The following is an 18,851-nucleotide window of genomic DNA, read 5'->3' on the forward strand; positions in this document are numbered from 1 at the left end:
AGGAATCCCCACCATTTCGATCATACCACTATCCCATATGTGACATATCGGTATAGCTAAACGAAGCCTTTCGAAATAGAAATGAGGTTCGTTCGAAAAATGAGAGAGCTGAGTTGAAAAGTGTAGCACCCACGGAATCACGTACCGCTTTGGTTGCTATTTAGCAACGGCCGGTGTGTAAACATAGATGGCTGCCTCCAAACGTCAAAATTGCTTGGGGCAACTTCGCGGTGTCTTCTTGTCAGATCATGTGTCTGGGAATAATATTCACCTTTGACATTTTACATCGAGTACAGTAAGTGGCTAGTACAAGTTAATCGAGGTACGTATTTCTGTCTTGTGCAAATTCTTCAAATCGCAGAATAGTATCTTTGTTTATACGAGTCCAATAATAACAACAATAATCGTGATCTCTCAAACAAATCGCACTAGAGAAACATGATTTTATTAATTAAGCTTGTTTAATTATTACACATGATGCACAAAGAGAAAAAAAATATTAAAGATGATATTTGCCAGAATAGTTCGATTTCTACGGATGTATTTATCCTTATTTATCGTGGCATGTTTGTGACAATTTCTTGAGATAATATACATATCTTTTCTCTTTCAATTGTGTAGTCCTCTATTCTTCTCACATTCCTTGAACATATATTTTTTTTACATATATCTAGATGGTACAGTTTTTAATTCCACGTAAATTTCTAATAGGAGAAACACAAGCTTTTAAGAAGGAAAAAAGAAAATAATGAATTAATAAATACATTACATAAAAATGATGTAACTATTATCTATTAAAATAATTCTTCATTGTATGCTAGATGTTACTTAATTTGTACGTATAATACATTTTTACAAGAGAATTATTTTCAAGCTTGAGACACGCGAGAGTATAAAGTGTCATATCACTTTATTTAATCAATCATAACATTCAATAATACATAATTTAACTGATAAATGTATTTTGTGTTTAAATTTTTACATAAGGACATGCGTTTTGTTATGTTACGATACATTCGATTGTAGGTAATACCTAGTTTTCAATATCGTAGGCAACTATGTCGTGTAAAGTTTTGACAAGATTCGAAACATCCTAACGCTCCATTTTGTAATTTACATACGTAATACAAACAACGACTCCAGGTAGCGTAAATGCGATTGTATTTACATGAGTAACTTTGTTATCGCGCCTAGTATTCTAACAGGTATAACGGTTCATGTATTTTATTCATACGTACTTTTGTTTAACCATTCTTAAGTATCAATGGCAAGAATCTGCGTTTCTCTTTTGCTTTCCCTTTCAAACTGCTGTATTACGACTGAAAAGATGATGCCTTGAATTACGATGTAACTTACAAAGTATGAGTAATATTACATACAATGTTTCGAATCCTATTGTATTAAGAGTCAAATGGTGCGCGCATCGTCGCATTCATTCATCCAAATAACATATGTACATAGTATATTCTTCGCGAGACCCAATCTCCATACCCACCCCATTCCCCAACATAAAGTGAACAGATTAAGGCTCCAGCAGGCTATAGGCTACATTCTACAATGTACAATATATTATGTACTTTGTTAGTTTCCGTTTTTTGCGTACAATGTCTGGCTGTGTAATGTGTAGTAAGCGATAGCACCAAGAGACTTTCCGCTTTTCGCTTTCGAACTCGAATGATTCTTTCATGACGGCTATTCTAACGTGATTTAATTTAGAAACCAAGTTGCGCAATGATTAACATTTATTTCATTCAGTAGTTCATTAAACTTTGCAACGTATCCATTATATAATAGACATACTCATATATAAAACAATACATTTTAACAAAAATGTATATAGACTTATACCTTTATGAAATGTAAAGTTGGATAAAAATAGTAGGCCTTGCCCACCAATCTGTTAAGTTATGTTTCCTTGTTTTTCGTACTTTATGTATTGAACGCGGTAATGAACACTTAATGGTTCCGTACCGGGCTGACAAATCATGAATAGACACATCTAATGTCTTGGTATTACATTTGATATATTATGCGTTTGATATCACCCATGGCCCCAGCATGTTATATCGATAAGTAACATAATAATCAGAGATTGTATATATATGTATATATTTATATATATAATAAAAATTCGGATATAAAAAAAATGATATATATATAATATATATATATATATATATATATATATATATATATATATATCATTCTTTAATCTGAATTTTTTAAATGCACACAGATGTGTCATCGAGACTTTAAGTGATCTAAGATTTAAGCGTTACAGATTTGTCTTCCTTTTAAAAAATGAGAATCAGTCTAAAGATTTTCCTTATACCTGATATAAACTATCAATTTCGCTACTTTATTCGCACATCACATCTGTAAGAAAAACTTTTTTTTTACCATGTAGTATTTTTTATACAGACTCTATTCGTGTTCCACAATTATATTCGTACCATAAAACATAAATGTATAATACTCTTTAATATTTAATTATCGGATAAACTGCCAATGCCATAATAAAATAATTAAAATTATTTTGCTTTGAGTCAGGGTGAACCATCAAGTGACAGATAAATTATGCTAGAGCAGATCGATGTAGTTATTGATTATCAATAAGAATTGAAGATTATCAATAAGATAATAACTTCAGTGAATATATATTGTGCTTGCACTAGAGTGACGCTGAGTTGAGGATTCGTCGTATATCTTGTTTCTCAAAGAACAAGCTTTTCTGTTGTCAAACAATCGTCATCGTAGATCTAGCATGCTGAATGATTCTTTTCTCTTCACGTGTCTCAGAGTGCAACAATATTGTGCATTAATTTCTCTTATATATTATATATGACATGACATTTTCCAGAAAAATGCATATAAATAAAAATATACATAAATAAGCAATTATATCACTGATGTTATTATATTTTTGATAAAATATGTAGGAATATTTTTATAAGTTTTATATGTGTCAATTGAAAAACTGCCTCCATCTGCTCGTTACTTCACAACTACATGATTATAGTTTAAATTTATTTTCGCTATTTGTGTCTCGCAATCTCAAGCTATTCAACACATTAAATTCAACTTCAGTTCAATCACTTAACATAAGAGCAAGGATCCCCATTACCCCATTATAAATAGTGAATAAATCTTTTACTTCGATTTATTATTGATTTCACGTTCATCCGAAGTTAAAGATTATATCTTGCACTATGCTGCACAACGCGAACATCACGGATATCATTTTAAGAAAGAGTGCAGTTGGAATGAAGAAACAGCATGATTTATATAAAGATTCCACCATCGAATATTAATTTTCGATTTTACAAAGATTAGCATGTAGAAATAATGTTCATCAAGCTATTCAATATTGCAGTATTCTATGACAAACTTATGTAGAATTATTTGAAGAAATTATGTTTTCAATTAATTTTTTGATACAATTGACAACGTCAAAAGTGTTGACCTCTTTTATTGCTTCTTGTAACAACATACAATATGGAGTCGAGAGGAACCTTGAGTGGTATGCATGAGTCGAATATCTCTAGTCAGATGTTATTTAATAGTGTTGTAATTTGCTCCCATGCACATCACACCTCCAGACTTCACTCATGCAGCAAAATGCGCTTTTTTTTTCAATTATTTCTTTTAATATTATTATATAAAAAAATCTATTTCTATTGACTTTTAAGCTCTTTGCCAATACTGTACGACACAATTTTGTTCCAGTCAATTTTTGTTCGCATTACTGGCAGTTGCCTTCGCAGTGCCTTAAAGGTAGTGTCAGACATTGTTTGATAGTTTTCGGAAATTGCCGTTTGATAATCGTTTTCGGATTCCTCGACAAACCGTATTAAATCCTTTGCCGTTTGTTTTTCGTTGGAGATTGGGAGGCTCTCCTTTACGTCTTTGCTACTGACCAATTGTACATTTCCATCCTCGTAATAATGTACTTGTACTTTGAGACTACCTCTCAGTTCGGCGTTACCCGAATTTGGGGTGAAACTAACGGTCCACACTGAACGCCAACGGCCATTCCAAAAATTTTTAGGTTGAAACTGATGATCTTCTATGCACGCCGTTAATGTTATGTTTCCTACATAAAAATCAAACATAAAAATCATATATGACATCTTGATTTACTTAAACAATTGATCAGTAATTACCTCCAAGGGATTTTCCAAAAACTGAGCAAGCACCATGTCTATAATGATTTTGAGTATAGTTCGTTATTTCTTCTTGAAGGGCTGATCTCCAAGGTTCCGCTATGGGATCTGGTTCATAAGACTCATAATCTTGAGCCTCCTTCCTCAAATGATCATATTTAAAACTTTGCTTACTCCGCGCATCATAAAACCTTTGAGAACCCAAATCATTGTGTTCTGTTATGAGCGCTGGATGATCACTTCCTTCTATCTATATAGAGAAAAAAGAAAAGAACTTCAATATATCATTTATTTTACATATCTATTCTTCTGAATTAATTTACTAATGGTACGCATTTATACTATTTGAAAAATGAAACATAGATGTAAATCTAGAATTTATATTCTAAAATGAACTATAAATAAAAGGAGAGATAACAAAAAGGCATTGCTTCTGGGCATTACGCACAAGCGATATCTAACCTTTGCTGAATTATGATAGTTTCTAAAATATACCGACGTCAAGATAACGTTTTATTATAAAAAGGAGAAGGAGAAAAGAAACAGCTTTCATTCATACATTAGAGATTATCAGAGAACAGACGCGATGTTCCACTTTTAGCTCAGGATATCAAATTTCTATAACCTGCTCGAGAAGTTATACCGAATGTTCGAGCCGGTGGCGTGAGAAACGGGGGGGATGTCGTCGCGTGGCGATGCCTGAAGCCGGAGCCAACGTCACCCGCGCACGGATTCCCGGAGGATTCGATGATGCAAAGCGGATAGAGAGAGAGAGAGAGAGAGAGAGAGAACGCGTGTAAGGTCACCGTGGTCGCGCCTCGCGGGCTTTCGGAATCGATAGGCACACTTAAAAGGAAACGAGGACGAACGTGCGAAAGGGCGCCAAGGGCGCGAGCCGCGTACCCCGCGAGTCAAGCTGCGGAGGGAGACCAAGGGAGATCGGCGTACGCGACATCGCCGACGGCCACCTATAGTGATGATGATGATGTTGATGACGATGATGACGACGACGACGACGACGGCGGCAGCGATGATGATATGTACCTTAACAGGCGTGAGCTGGTCCTTGTTGTACTGAGCGAAGGCCCCGGACGCGCCCTCCTTCAACAGGTTGTCGTTGTTCAGCAGGACCCTCACGTCGTTGAACACCTCGTTGAACTCGCCCGGCGGCGAGTGCAATATAAAATCCGAGACTATTCGCACTTTTTCCTGATCCGGAATCACCGCATCTCCGTCCGCCGCCATCTTACCTTTCCCACTGGCACGCACACTCCGCCGCCACCGCCGCTACCACCACCGTCGCCGCCACCACCGCCACCACCGCCACCACCGTCAGCGATGTCAAAAGCGAGGGTACGGTACGGTGGTCACGGACGAGGTCAGGTTGTGTTGGATCTCTCCTCTGGATCGCGTCTCGTGTCTCGTGTCGTGGTACCGCTGACAGCGGTGCCGAGTATACCGGGTGACACGGTTAGATCTGTCTTTCCTTCCTCTCTTCCTTCTTTCATTTCTTTTTCTCTCCTTTCAGATTCCATTTTCTGGAAGCAGCACGTAATTTCCGCACGTTTGAATTTTTCCGCGCATTTCGACATATTATTCTCCTTCCCTCGTTCGCGTTTCTATGGAAAAACATGCTTGCCTGTTGCCGAAAAACTTTCTGTCGGTTAATTGGACATCATAGCGCGAAAACTAATTGAACCTTTTAGCAACAATCTCGGATAAGTTTTATTTAGAAAATTTGGCAAATTTTACGTCGACACAACCTCTTGTTTTTGTGTATACTTGTGATATAAATTTTTCGCATTTAGTTTCGCTTTAATTTTCTGAATTTATCATTTTTATAACAGCCATTCACTCTGATTATTTGGAAAGAGTAATACTGAATAATTTTACATTTAGAGAAAGAGAGGGAGAGAAAGAAGAAAAATGAAATAATTTTCCTTTCAGATACTGCGTATTTTCTTTTCCATCCATCTTTTACTCATTAAATTCCTCTACTTTTCCAATATTTTTTCACAATATTTCCTGCTGCTTTTCAAACTTTATATCATGGAGATGATTCACATCGAGTGAGGATGAATCACACCCTTGGAAAAATCCTTCTCAGGCAAAACAGATAGCATGCGGTGTTTATCTGGAATCTGGCAATGATAACCAGTGATAATTGTCATTGTGCTCAGCATATATTATTCTCAAACGGGCTCGTTATCTTTCTATCTATAACGTAGAATAATATGATAAAAAAATAATACTACATTATCATATCATTGTATTCTACGTTTATTTTTTTATTTTATAGAAAAATAATATATTATTGCTTAATAATACTTTATAATAATTATTCGACACAATCTCTCGATTTGATTATCATTCAAGTACATTTATCTCTGCTATTTATGCAAACGTCAGTACAGTCTCTTTGACATTCCTCTCGCGGAAAGGGAAAAAACGCAGAAACATTTGCATGGATTGCAGTTTTCATTGGTGAATCGTCGTTTATTACCGACGAAATTAGCGTAGAATCGCAAAACGTCGATCACTCGAATTCTCTTGTCCGTAAATCGGTAATGGAACAAAATCGACTAGGTACGTTTAATTATTCTCGTGCAAATGATACGACGCTTGGAGAAATAATCGTGTTGTTCCAACGAGGATAGCGCGAAAGATAACTTGTAAATGTAAATGCAAATTTTGAGAAAACTTGAGGAACGACGATCTGACAGAAGGATTGTTTTTACCTCTCTCTATTTCCTTTCATATTGTTTGTTCTTATTCCTTTCTCGGAATGTTCCGCGAAGAAATTGTATTAATTCCAAGTCGCGTATCAAATTTTCAGCATCTGTGTGCCAATCAACGACGTTCCGAGATTTTGAACGATATTCCTTGTCATTTTTGAGACACATCAGATCGGAATTGAAAAAAAATGGCAGACGATCCGAACCGTGACATCTTGCCCGTAAAGGAAGGCTCCTGTAGCGCGGATACGATCATCAGTGTCATAGGTTTGTCCATTTGTATCTATCACAATTAGTTAAGTAATTTATAGCCACTGGTTAAATAATTTATAGCCAATTGTTCGATGCTCCTGATTATGATTTGTAGCCACATTTCCTATATGATTGCTTCAAACATGAGCTTAAATCTTTCCCTGCGTGATGTTATACAATTGAAATTGATGATAATATTATGCAAATTTTTATTTTATTTTATTTATTCTATCTTGTTATATTTAGTCTTTTTTATTTTCTGTGCGATGACGTGTAATGTATGAATAATTTTTATATATCGAAAGATCCTAGGGAACGTCATCTCGTTTGCAAGCTCGATCGCTATCAACTGGAGGACAAGTATCTACGTTTACTCGATGAAGTGAGTAATCTGAAGAAATTGTCCAATTGTCAGGAAGACAAGATTAAACGACTGGGCACAAAGCTGATTAGACTGGCTAATAATTCGAGAGCGTACGGATTAGCATTAGATATCGCCGACGATAGGAATAGAACGGCCGCTTTGGAGCTCGAAAATACCAAGGTAGACTGCTTCAAGTAACGGCGATTCTTTTTTTCTTCTATGTGTCTATATGCACGACACGATAACGGGATTCTTCCACGGGATTCTTCGGGAAGAACAAAGTCCATATTCCATCTGTATAGCATGGATATTATTAGATTATATCACAATATCTTTTTAGCGAAATTAATATACGTGCGAAAGACTATGTGATTTAATTCTAACACATGGATATTCTGATATATTAATTGAAATATTGTTTCAGCTGAAGGAGAAAATCGCCGTGATGAGGAATCAATTGTTGAGTCACACGATGAGCGGTAGGTCGTCGTCGCGCAGCCGTAATCTCGTTAGGCCATCGTCTTCCGGGCTCGTGTAAGTATATGTGGCTATGATGCGTACACGTGTGTGCTATGATTCATTATACCGCGGCGCATTGAAATACTGAATCCGACTCCCTTTAGGACGTGCCGAAGTGAGAACAACCGCGTGAGAGTACCACCCTGTCAGTGCAGGATCGCAGCAGGTGACGATGATAACGACATGCAAAATTACCTCATTAAAATCGAGGTAAAATTAGCTTGAATAAATCCGAGATGTTCACACACATCGCACATTATTCTATTTTACATCGTCGTTACATTATTGTCGCACAGCACATTGTCGTATTTCGTGAACAGATAAAAGTGAATTTGTAAAATGATTTGAAATATGAAATACAAGAGATATAAAATATTGTTGTACAAGCTCCATTGCATGATATTATGTCCGGGTGATTACACAGCTTCGCGAATACGCATGCTTGCTCGTTATTAATGTTATGCGCCATAATTTCTACTTAGCGTCCGACTTTTGTTCGCAGAAATTGGAGGCACAAAAGAAAGATATGGCATGTCGTATAGCAGAATTAGAGAAAGAGCTGGAACATTTAACTAATAATCAGAGGGAGAAGGTGGCGGAAAATGTAGAATATATACGAGTGTGGCGACAAATGAAACAGCTGAACGATAAATTAATAACGAGTCAAGAGAAGAATACCGAACTGACTGCTGAAATTAACGATTTGAAGACAACCATTGAACAAACGACGAGGTAGACTCATTATCACTTTCTATCTTCTTTAATACATATAATCGCATTAATTTGAAAACTTATTATTTTATTAGGAATAATCAGGAGATTGCAGCTGTTCTTAGCTCGGAGAGAACACGCATAGCCGAGATCGACGATCAAATGTTGAAAGCGAAGACCTCACAATTTAACTTACGCGAGAAAGACGAACAAATACGAGATCTTATGAATGAAATTAAAATATTACAACAGCATAATAACGAACTTATCACGCTTACCTCGAAATATGGGCAAGTTGAATTGGAGAATGTTGAATTAAAAAAAAGATTTACTAATGATGCTCACGATCAGCAGACTTTAAAAATTGCGTTTAACAATGAGCAAGCTAATATTGCAATGTTAAAAGCTACAAATGAGAGATTACTTGCAAAATTTCAAGAATTGCAAGTAAACATTGATACATTAACAGTACAATTAGCGGTTAGTATACATGCTATTTATACTTTAGAAATTATTTAATGCTTGACTAATTTCCTGTATTACGATACTTGCAGTCTTTTCGTACGCAAAATAAAAAACGCGATACAATAACGATATCGTCGGATGTGGAACAATGCAAGAAATGTTGCGAAATGTATGATAAAATTACACAGCTGGAGAAAACCGTCAGTAACACTCGTGAAAATTGGCAATTGGTGGATAAATCAGTGCAGACGATGATTGTTAAGGTTAACATAAAGGAGCAGAGTACAATGACAATGTCAAATAATGAGGGCAAGGCATCGTTGCAGTCGCCGTTGAAGGAATGGAAATATCAGGAAGCAAATGGCACAAATGTTTTATCCCGAGAAAAAATACTAAAGCTGCTAGATCAGGCACAAATTAACACACCTTTGGATGCGTCGAAGATCGCTTCGAAAGAAGAATACGCGAACATTTTGGACGTAGCTCAGAGGCACAGGCAAGTCGTACCTCTCGAGAAGCTACTCTTCGGTGATTCTAATTGTTGACAGAGACTCTACTGTTCGGTACTAATAGTAAATATATATTTTATAAATATAGCATTTTTAATGTTATATAGTAAGTACAAACTTCTCATGAGAAAATTGATTAAATATTGTGTCTATGCTCTTGTTTATATTTATATATGTATGCTTATATATTTTGAGTGACGTATGTTTATTTTTTAATCAGATTTTTTTCTACAAATTCCTTTTATTTAATAATTGTAATTAGTATTTTATGTTTTACACTTCTTGTGCCGTAAAGTAAATTAATTACTTTATATTATAAAAAGCCTCGTGTGTTCACAAATCTACGAAACAAATTTTTTGACGTTATAAAATATAGGACATTACATATATTTTATATATCCTATTTATTTTAAAAAGTGTACAATTGTAATAACTTTTTATACAACATGTGCTATTATAATATGACGGTTCTATAACGATTATATATTTAACTTAGTTTTGTCTTTTATATCTTTTAATAATATTGATAGTAAAAAATTAGAAAATGATTATGTATTATAATATCATTAATATCTATTACAGCGAAAAGGAAGTGTCCTCTCAATATGATGGATCACATCTTGTACAGGAGAACTTACAAAAGAGACTGATGTATTTGAAAAATTCGAATACAACATTAGGTCAAATGTTATTGATTTTATTTGATGTTTTGCAAGAATTTATACTGTTTATTGATGTCGACGAAAAACAATCTCTTAACCATCAACTATCTGCAAATAAGGATCTCCTAATTGACGTTAACAATAATATTTCTAATTTGATAACCACCAGCAATATTAAACAAAATCATTTTACTGAAACAACAAAAGATTTTGGTAATAATTATTATATCATGATAATCTGAAATTTTATCATAATTGAAAGTTAAAAATTGTTTAAAATCGAAACCTCGTTGCATGGCCTGTGCTTTTTAATCAGCTACTTCCGAAAATTGTGATCCAGCATGCGAAACAAAATCTGCAAATATCTCAACGAGAAATATTGATTCATCGATAAAAGACATGTTTGATGTTTTTTCCTTTCCTACGATTCACGAAAACTACAGAAAATTATCGTATCGAGATATCAGTAAAGATTTTTGCGTAAGCAACTGCAATGATTTTCTATGTCAAGTATCAAATTATAATATGTAACATTAATGGTTTTATTTAGGCAGAAAAAATGATAAAGCTAAAAAGATTAAAATCACCGCGTTATCCTAGATGTAATTTGACATGTCATTTGCGCAAAGCAAAGGATCTACTGTCCTTGCAGGAGAAGCAAAAGTTACACTGCAAAGTCAAACATTTAGACAGCGTGAAGTTACCATTATGCTCAGCCGAATCTTTCCCTTTATTAATTACTGACAAGCAAGGTCTCGTTGAGATTCATATTTCGCGACTGCAGCTTTCTACATCGGTTAGTAAATGAAGTCTGATAAAGACTTTGTATATAATATATACGAATTAAAATAAGTTATTAATTAGAATAAGTTTTTATAATTAATCATTTTATTTTTTATTGGTAAATTTCTCTTTATTTACTTGAATATTATTATCTTATATTGTCTTTTTCTTTCATGAAACAAAATCACATTTTAATATTATAATTCCATAAAAAACTCATTAACAGATAGATCATTTTTCATCAAATATTGATTTGTCTAATAGTCAATTATTTATTTTTTATTTCAAAAAACATGATTTTAGTATATTTGTTGAGATTATTAGGTCGCAAGAATCCCGGACGAAGAAGACATATGTATATGTCACGTTTATGTCAGCTGGGACGTTTGGGGTGAGAAGACCGCTTATACTCCAAGAATGAAGTGTCCAAATTTAATTTTCAATTCGTCCTCTGTATATCACATAACGGATCTCTTCTCTTTTTTCAAAAATGTGCTATCGGAATATCTTATCTTCCGAGTGAACATTATTCGTCAAGATAATACCAGCTATACTTTTGCCCGAGCAAAGGTTTCCATCAAGGATATTTTGGACTATCCACAGAATAAATTGCATTATATCGTTCCCGTAAACAGCGTCATTTCTTCTTTCTTCGGCATGAATTTTGGTCAACTGTCGCTATGGGTTCGGTTAAGTTGCAACGTGGACATGGTTGAAGCCTTTAAGAAGCAATGCGGCTTAAATTCGTTGAAAGATATTCATTACGTGCCTTCAGCAGAAAAGGACATAATTGATAAAGCTAAGGAAATTCCTTCTGAATGGCCTCCGAAACAAATAATTGATGTGGTACCATTTAACAATCAGCAATTAAAAGATGATTTGGTATCCAAAGATTCAACGGCTCGAGACATCCAACCTAATGGTTAGACTCAAGTAACTTTTGCAATTGTATAATCAAAATTATATGCCGTTAACAACAGAACAATAATTAATATACAAATATTACATTTTGATGAATTAATCCAATTTTACAAATATTATATCTCGAGGAATTAAAATTTTTTATTAAATTATTAATTAAATATGCGTATGGAAAAACATTCGATTAGAAAACTAACGTCAAGTTATCGAAACTAGATGCAGATTTCCAATACTGGGCGGTTTTCGATGCTGAAAATTCGGATGAAAACGATAAAGAATTATCTTTGCGCATCAACAAGATAAAAGAAACTGAAGAAGAAATTGCAGTACAAAAGTAGGATTTCTTCGCTTTTGTTGTGTTTTCTTATACTTTAATTTCGTAATTCAAAAAAGTTGTGTAAAACTTTAATTAGTTCAGATTCCGAAGAAATTCTGGATAAAAGTAAGGAAAGAGAGGAAAATAATGCGACGACGGATTCACCGAGCATGATCGAGTTTAGGACACTACTCGCGAATGTAAGATACGTTAAGCAATGTTATGGTAAAAGTTCACGCGATTATATGAGATAGTAAGAGATATGAAATAGTAAGAGCGTTCTATGAAAATTATCGAGATTCCGGATGTATTCAGGGCATTTCGTTGCTCAAAGGAACAACCAGCTCGATATTCGACATGGGCGAAATTCTCTCGGATATAAACTGGGAGAAGTACAAGCAGAGGAGTCTGCTGATTTTTGCCGGTACAATTAGTAATTAATTATGTTTGCATTCATACATATCAATTGAATAACATTGCTCGGTACTAAAATAAAGTCGCCCAAAAACACTTGCAGGAGATAAGTCGTTAAACATGGACGCGCAGGATTACCGAAATGACATCTCTACTCGCGTACGAAACTGTCCTATTAGTTGTATTTGAGATGCTCCACGAAGAGTGCTGGATTATAATTATAAATTTTTTTAGTTATTTAAATGATTATGAAAATTAAATGGATCCAACAAATTAAACTTTAGTCTAACTAATTTTAATTTTTTATCCAATTTTTCATTAAATGGAATAAATCGAAATTTGCAAGATAAGATATAATAAAATTCGGCTTGAAAACATATCATTTATAAATTTATGAAATTATTGCAATAAATCGTCATATTTTAGAACGGGATATTTTAATGATAAGTTAGCGTATAGTATACCAGCACACTTCTGATGGAAAAGATATTTAAAAATAGTTTTCAGAAGCATATAAAATACAATTTTTATATATATATATATGTATGATATATATGTAATTTAATGTGCTTCTGCTTCTTTTTAGCACAATGAAAAGGATGCGATAATCATAGAGATATTGAGCATGCAGCTTTTTGCTGACAGTAACATCATGCAAGACGATGAGATACAGTTGCTTTACATTGAATATTCCTTCCTCGATAATCGTGGCGAAGATATGGAGACTGTTTCCGTGATGAAACCAAAAACAGCTAATCAAGAAATGGTCTTTAATTATAAGAAAAGTACGTCTTTTATTTATATATGTAGAAATAAATATTCTTGCTTCGTAAAAAGATTCATATCTTTAAATATGCTAATTATAAGTTTATATGCTAAATATGTTGATTATAAGCGAGAAAAATTACATATCATATTTAAATTTACGATATAAATAAGCAGACTTATAATTTCAGAATTTTGGGTAAATGAAACAACACATCCCATACAAAAAGAAAAATTGTGTGCCATGTTGGCTGAAGTTACAAGTCCAAATATCAATTTTACTGTTATTAGCGAACCATTACCACAAGAAAGAGAAATTAAAGATTGCGAAGAAGTCGGGTAAATAACAATTCATTTTATTTAAAATGTTTTATTTAAAGTCAGTATGTAAAAATAAATAGTGCTTTCCTTAGCACTTTCCTTTAAATACGACAGATAATTTTTAATTTAATATTTGGTAATTGCTTTCCTTCCTTCTAGTTACGCATCTTTTAATTTAAAACAATACGCACTTGATAATGAGTACAAACATATATTATTGCCGATCAGGAATAATCGAAATAGACATATTGGATCGCTGAAGGTACACGTAAATCATCTTTTTATGAAAATTACGATTTAATATTAATTGTCAAATTTAAATTTATTATAGATTGCTGTATCGGGTTTGAATGCCATTAGACAATGTTTACCAAAATAAATAGATCAATTATAACAGCAATTTTAGAGATGAATGTACGAGTATTTAGATTAATCAAGAGATGATTGAATCAAAGTTCAAAGATTAATATTTTGAATCGAGAAGAAGAATTAAACTTCTAATCAAATACACGAATGAAAATTTATTCAAAATTGTCTACATACTTTCTAGTACATTAAATTATGTTGTAATGTCATATTGATAAGTATTAATACATTTATTAATCTTTAAAGAACACAAAGTTTGCACTTTTTGGAGTTTATATAAATTATTGCTGTTATTGTACGTAAAAAAATGCTTCGTACTTTTAGCCACGCGCTGAATTTTCTGCTCAATTTATTGATCTTCATTCTATTAGTTCCTTACATTTTTATTAAAATATCTAAATCTTTTTCTTTTCTTTATATTGCTGCAGTGTATTATTTTGTTGCAAAGTATTATTTTGCTGTACCATACTATTCATCGAAATCTCGGTCGTGGTTTCGTTGTCCCTTTTATCTTTCTGAAATAATCGCACGAGCCCTCGGTATTGTCTTTTTATTTCTGAAGATAGTTTAGTGCGGCGAAATATGTCGTTGTAGACATTTGTAGCTATCTGAAAATCCCTGCAATCTTGCGGATTGTGGGCGATCGACCAAATACCTACTATCGTATCGATACCTTGGCATACTCTACACGCACCTACGTGTATCATTATAAATCTTTTTTAAAAGTTTTGACTAGTATCTTGCGGGTAACATTTATCGAATGTGAAAAAACTAATTTATTCGATTGCGTATTATACCTGCAAATACCGCCAGAGACTTTGTACGATTGTCGATAGCAAGCAAGGAGAACGGTCCACCCACTGCGAACGGGGCATATCCAGTCAAGTTCCATGTAGGATCCAGCAAACCTTGATGAGTGGGCGGAGGTGATAATTTCGCAAGTGTTACATTTATAGTGCGATTACTAACTTTCATGTCGATCCGCATTCCGCCCTGGGTAGTTACCCACGAACCCGATATCTTACAAGGCAAGCCTGTTTCGAGTGAATACGATTAATTATATCGAATATTTGGCAATATGTTTCTTTAATATTAAATCCTGTATTAGATTCTTAAAGTAAATAAATTTTAATTTTATTAGTAGAGTTAATTAGAAATTTAAAGTGACTTTATTTTTCTTTGAAACAAATACGAATCTATTACTTGTTAATAAGAAGTACATACATTCTCAAAACAACTTTAACGTTAATGTTAATGTTTGATATTAAATACTCAAAAATCAATATATTTAATTTTATATATATATATATATATATATATATATATATATGTGTGTGTGTGTGTGTGTGTATAATTTGTAATATACAATAACCTTCTATCTGCTCATTCTCAATCGCTCGATCTGATTTAATTTCCTCTAATTCGTCGACAATCTTCTGCAGTATCTGATTGGCAACTTCCTTGGTTTCGTTCAACGTTGCAGAAACATTTGCGTGTTGAATCTCTTCCGTTGCCCTCACTGCGATCGTATTAGATGCGAGATTATCGTGTATCTTGTTTATTTCTTCGTTCACGCTATCATCATTTTGGAATTGTTCGTGGAAAATTCGAGCCGCCTTATGATCTTCCTTGATCAATGCTTGTTTTTGACCATCGTTGTACCAACCCTGTCCGATTTCACTCTCTCGATTGGGGATTACAACATTTTCTATTGGTCGACTTTCAACAGACTGAGAAGGAACCCAAGCATGATCAATGATTTTATGCATAGTTTGCCTTGTGGGAACAGGATGAACGTAATCATTAGATAAAGACGCTATTGCAGGTCCAGCATCCTTCTCGGCGACATATATATTTGAAGTACCTGGAATTTTACGAAGAATGTGCGGTGTGTTTATCGAAGCACCGGAATAAAGCACTTTCACTTCTTCAGGTTCGCTCATTTCCGGTCTAATACTTGAATTTATATACAAACGAGGAACATTCATTATTTTATTTTGATATTGTAGCATATCTTCAGGAATCTGTTTGTCTTGGATCTGCGGGTTGAGAATGATATCCGCGCTGGTAGTGAGAATCAGATCAAGATCAGGATTAATAAAATTGTCGCTAGAAGATTCCATCCCATTGATATATATGCTTTCTTTAGGCCGATTGATATCTGATACTTGATACTGATTAAATGCCAAATCTTTTTGAATTTTTTCAGGAATGTAATATAGATTTCCTGGATTGATTTTCTGCTCGATTAACATTGGCAAATTTGTAGGCGCGTAATCAATATTATTTTCATTTGCTTGAGCGATAACAGAACGACCAGTCTCCCAAGGTTTTAATAATTCATAATCATAAGTTAAATCCTTGTCGTTGGAATCTCCCTCTGTGAAATGCCGCTTGAATTGCGAACGATTCCTGAATCGTGGATTACTGCCAAAGGCAGAACTGTTTGAGATTTGTCTAAGAATTCTATCGTTTTCAATTTCTGTTTCATCTTCTTTCAATTGTGTTTTAATAGGTTCGGCGATATCGTCATTATAATATTTGGAATCGTCAATTCCTTGATCGCCAGACACTTTCTTTTTTGTGATTGTTTGTAGTGCAATCATCTTTTCGTTTGGTGATAATTCGTTGATCTTTTGATGTCTTTGCCTCGAAGAACTTGCAAAATTGTGTTTTAAAATATCGTCATTTTTAGTTACAAAGTTTCGTTCAGCAACATTATTTTTTATCATTGAATTTAACATATCTGTATTTGCATTATTTTGCTTCACTTTAATATTAACAGGCAGATTTATTTTCTGTTTCTTCTAAACAATAAATGTAACATTAAATCAAGTCTTAACTTAAAACAAAGAATATTTTTACATAACAAAATCTTTTTCTTATTCACCTTAATATGATCTGGATTGCGTAACCAAGGATGTTCTTTGTGCCGTCTTCTTATGCTATGCTTATTTTTCTTTTTCTTTAGTTTTTTATTGTGTTTCAAAAATGTATTCGTTTTTCGTGTACTTACTGTTGATTCTCTATTTATGTGATTTACTGGTAAATCTTTCACTCTTCTAGAATGATGATGTGAAAATCTACTTAGATTTGTCAACTTCTTCATAGTACGTTGTAGTTGTAGCGATCCAAGAGCCTCGTTTGCCATTTTCTGAGCTAAGGATTTAATTCTTTTTTGTTCATCAATCGTAGCTTTCAAATTTAGATTTTCATTTTTCATTTCGGGTCTTTCATTAAAAGTTTGCTTGTTCAAATTTGATCTTTTTATTATCATTCCATTTTTGTACGCATTATTATTTTCTGTGCGGAAAGAATCCTTCGCAATAATTGATTGTACGACAGATATGTCATTGCATATTATTTTGATTAGTAATGGTATAATCATGATAAACCTGTGTGATCATAAACAGGAGCTTTTATGTACACGCATCGTAATAAAATTACGACAAATACCTGCCAAAAATATATAGCATCAAGAATACCTGTAGCGTTCGTTTCTGTTCTTTAGTATCATTTACAGAGCATTTGTTACTCATACAAGAAAAAACTTATTTTTACTTTCGTTTTTCGAGATTTATATTTTAATTGTAACTCAAGCGATAGCGAATAGTATTCGTCTATATTGGCAAAGCCATAAAATTGAATAATCTTTTTCTCGTAACCGCATTGATAAATCTGTAGATAAACATTTGTTCGATAATCAACACGTAAATGATGCTGTCTTCTCGCCGATCTCGTTTTGTTGTGAATCTCTTCATTAGATTGAAGGCGTATTCACACGGAAAAGTTATTTGCCAACTTAAGATTTTTTTATTTGCAGATGGCATAATTCTCTTTTGAAAAAGGCATGTTAACATTGAAACTCGAAAGTCTCAAATCTCTCAAAGTTTATGGTTACCTTTTCACCGCAATGCTGATTGGTGCTCTCATTGCGCTTACTTCATGAACGGCTGTATTATAAAAATTAATAAAATTAACAAAATTAACAAACAGTCAAATAAAGAATAAAAATAAGGGAATTAGGGAATAAGTAGCGCATGCAAAGTATTTTAATATTTCAAAAAGTGCAATTGAAATAACAATTATTGTTAATTTAATTATTTGTTTTTAAATTAATTTTTCTATAATTGAACACGACATTCTTCATTTTCTAAAACGTTAAATAATTAACTTGCAGCACTGTACATTGTAACAGATTCAATACGCAAATAGATCTCAACTAGTTCGCTCCCAATGTAGAAGTCACGTATAACGAGACGTCACAGCTGATCAGCGAAGAAATCGTGGTACAAAGTAGCTTACGTGTGTAAAATCGTCTTGGTATCGATTTGGATCCGTAGAGAAATCCCTGGAGAGATGTGGGCATCGATTATTATTAGAAGCGGCTGAAATGCGGCCGATCGAGCGCGCTACAAATCAGCACATGCAAACTCCATAACAACGGTTCCGCAACAATCGCGTTCCCATTTTAGCTTAGTGATATTTGTAAAACAGGAATGAGCGATTTGTTATACGGAAAATGAAAACATCTTATTTTGTGTAGACTATGCAGAAGAATAAGCAACATTAATGGCTGCTTTCA

At 33.7% G+C, this 18,851-nt stretch overlaps 3 protein-coding genes across 7 annotated transcripts; 1 reads left to right on the forward strand and 2 right to left on the reverse strand.

Annotated features, from left to right (window-relative positions):
- Positions 1–180: 180 nt before the first annotated feature.
- On the forward strand, positions 181–18,223 carry LOC105431809 (uncharacterized). 5 transcript variants are annotated; one of them, XM_089074906.1, is made up of 20 exons: positions 181–322; positions 7,000–7,165; positions 7,456–7,694; positions 7,939–8,048; positions 8,138–8,243; positions 8,536–8,765; positions 8,840–9,224; positions 9,299–9,705; positions 10,301–10,593; positions 10,697–10,860; positions 10,931–11,176; positions 11,488–12,085; positions 12,301–12,418; positions 12,498–12,600; positions 12,716–12,824; positions 12,918–12,973; positions 13,401–13,599; positions 13,771–13,918; positions 14,060–14,162; positions 18,090–18,223. In XM_089074906.1, exons 2-20 carry the CDS (start codon positions 7,087–7,089, stop codon positions 18,096–18,098), a joined length of 3,702 nt encoding a protein of 1,233 aa, XP_088931032.1. In that variant the 5' UTR covers positions 181–322; positions 7,000–7,086; the 3' UTR covers positions 18,099–18,223. The 5 variants fall into 5 exon arrangements, with proteins under 5 accessions (XP_088931032.1, XP_088931034.1, XP_088931031.1 ...); XM_089074908.1 differs by lacking the exon at positions 18,090–18,223 and adding an exon at positions 15,064–15,539 and having other exon boundaries at positions 14,060–14,175; XM_089074905.1 differs by lacking the exon at positions 18,090–18,223 and adding an exon at positions 14,232–14,280.
- Positions 894–5,795, reverse strand: cpa (F-actin-capping protein subunit alpha). Its single transcript, XM_011646253.3, has 3 exons — positions 5,208–5,795; positions 4,164–4,413; positions 894–4,093 (listed from the first exon to the last, which is right to left on the reverse strand). The coding sequence occupies exons 1-3, from the start codon at positions 5,406–5,408 to the stop codon at positions 3,675–3,677; spliced, it is 870 nt and encodes a 289-aa protein (XP_011644555.1). The 5' UTR covers positions 5,409–5,795; the 3' UTR covers positions 894–3,674.
- Positions 17,058–17,783, reverse strand: LOC148937014 (uncharacterized). Its single transcript, XM_089075006.1, has 2 exons — positions 17,752–17,783; positions 17,058–17,661 (listed from the first exon to the last, which is right to left on the reverse strand). The coding sequence occupies exons 1-2, from the start codon at positions 17,781–17,783 to the stop codon at positions 17,058–17,060; spliced, it is 636 nt and encodes a 211-aa protein (XP_088931132.1).
- Positions 18,224–18,851: the final 628 nt, after the last annotated feature.

Source organism: Pogonomyrmex barbatus, unplaced genomic scaffold (genome assembly GCF_055798465.1).
Source record: "Pogonomyrmex barbatus isolate J1 unplaced genomic scaffold, ASM5579846v1 scaffold18, whole genome shotgun sequence".
In the NCBI taxonomy this organism is placed as follows: Eukaryota; Metazoa; Arthropoda; class Insecta; order Hymenoptera; family Formicidae; genus Pogonomyrmex; species Pogonomyrmex barbatus.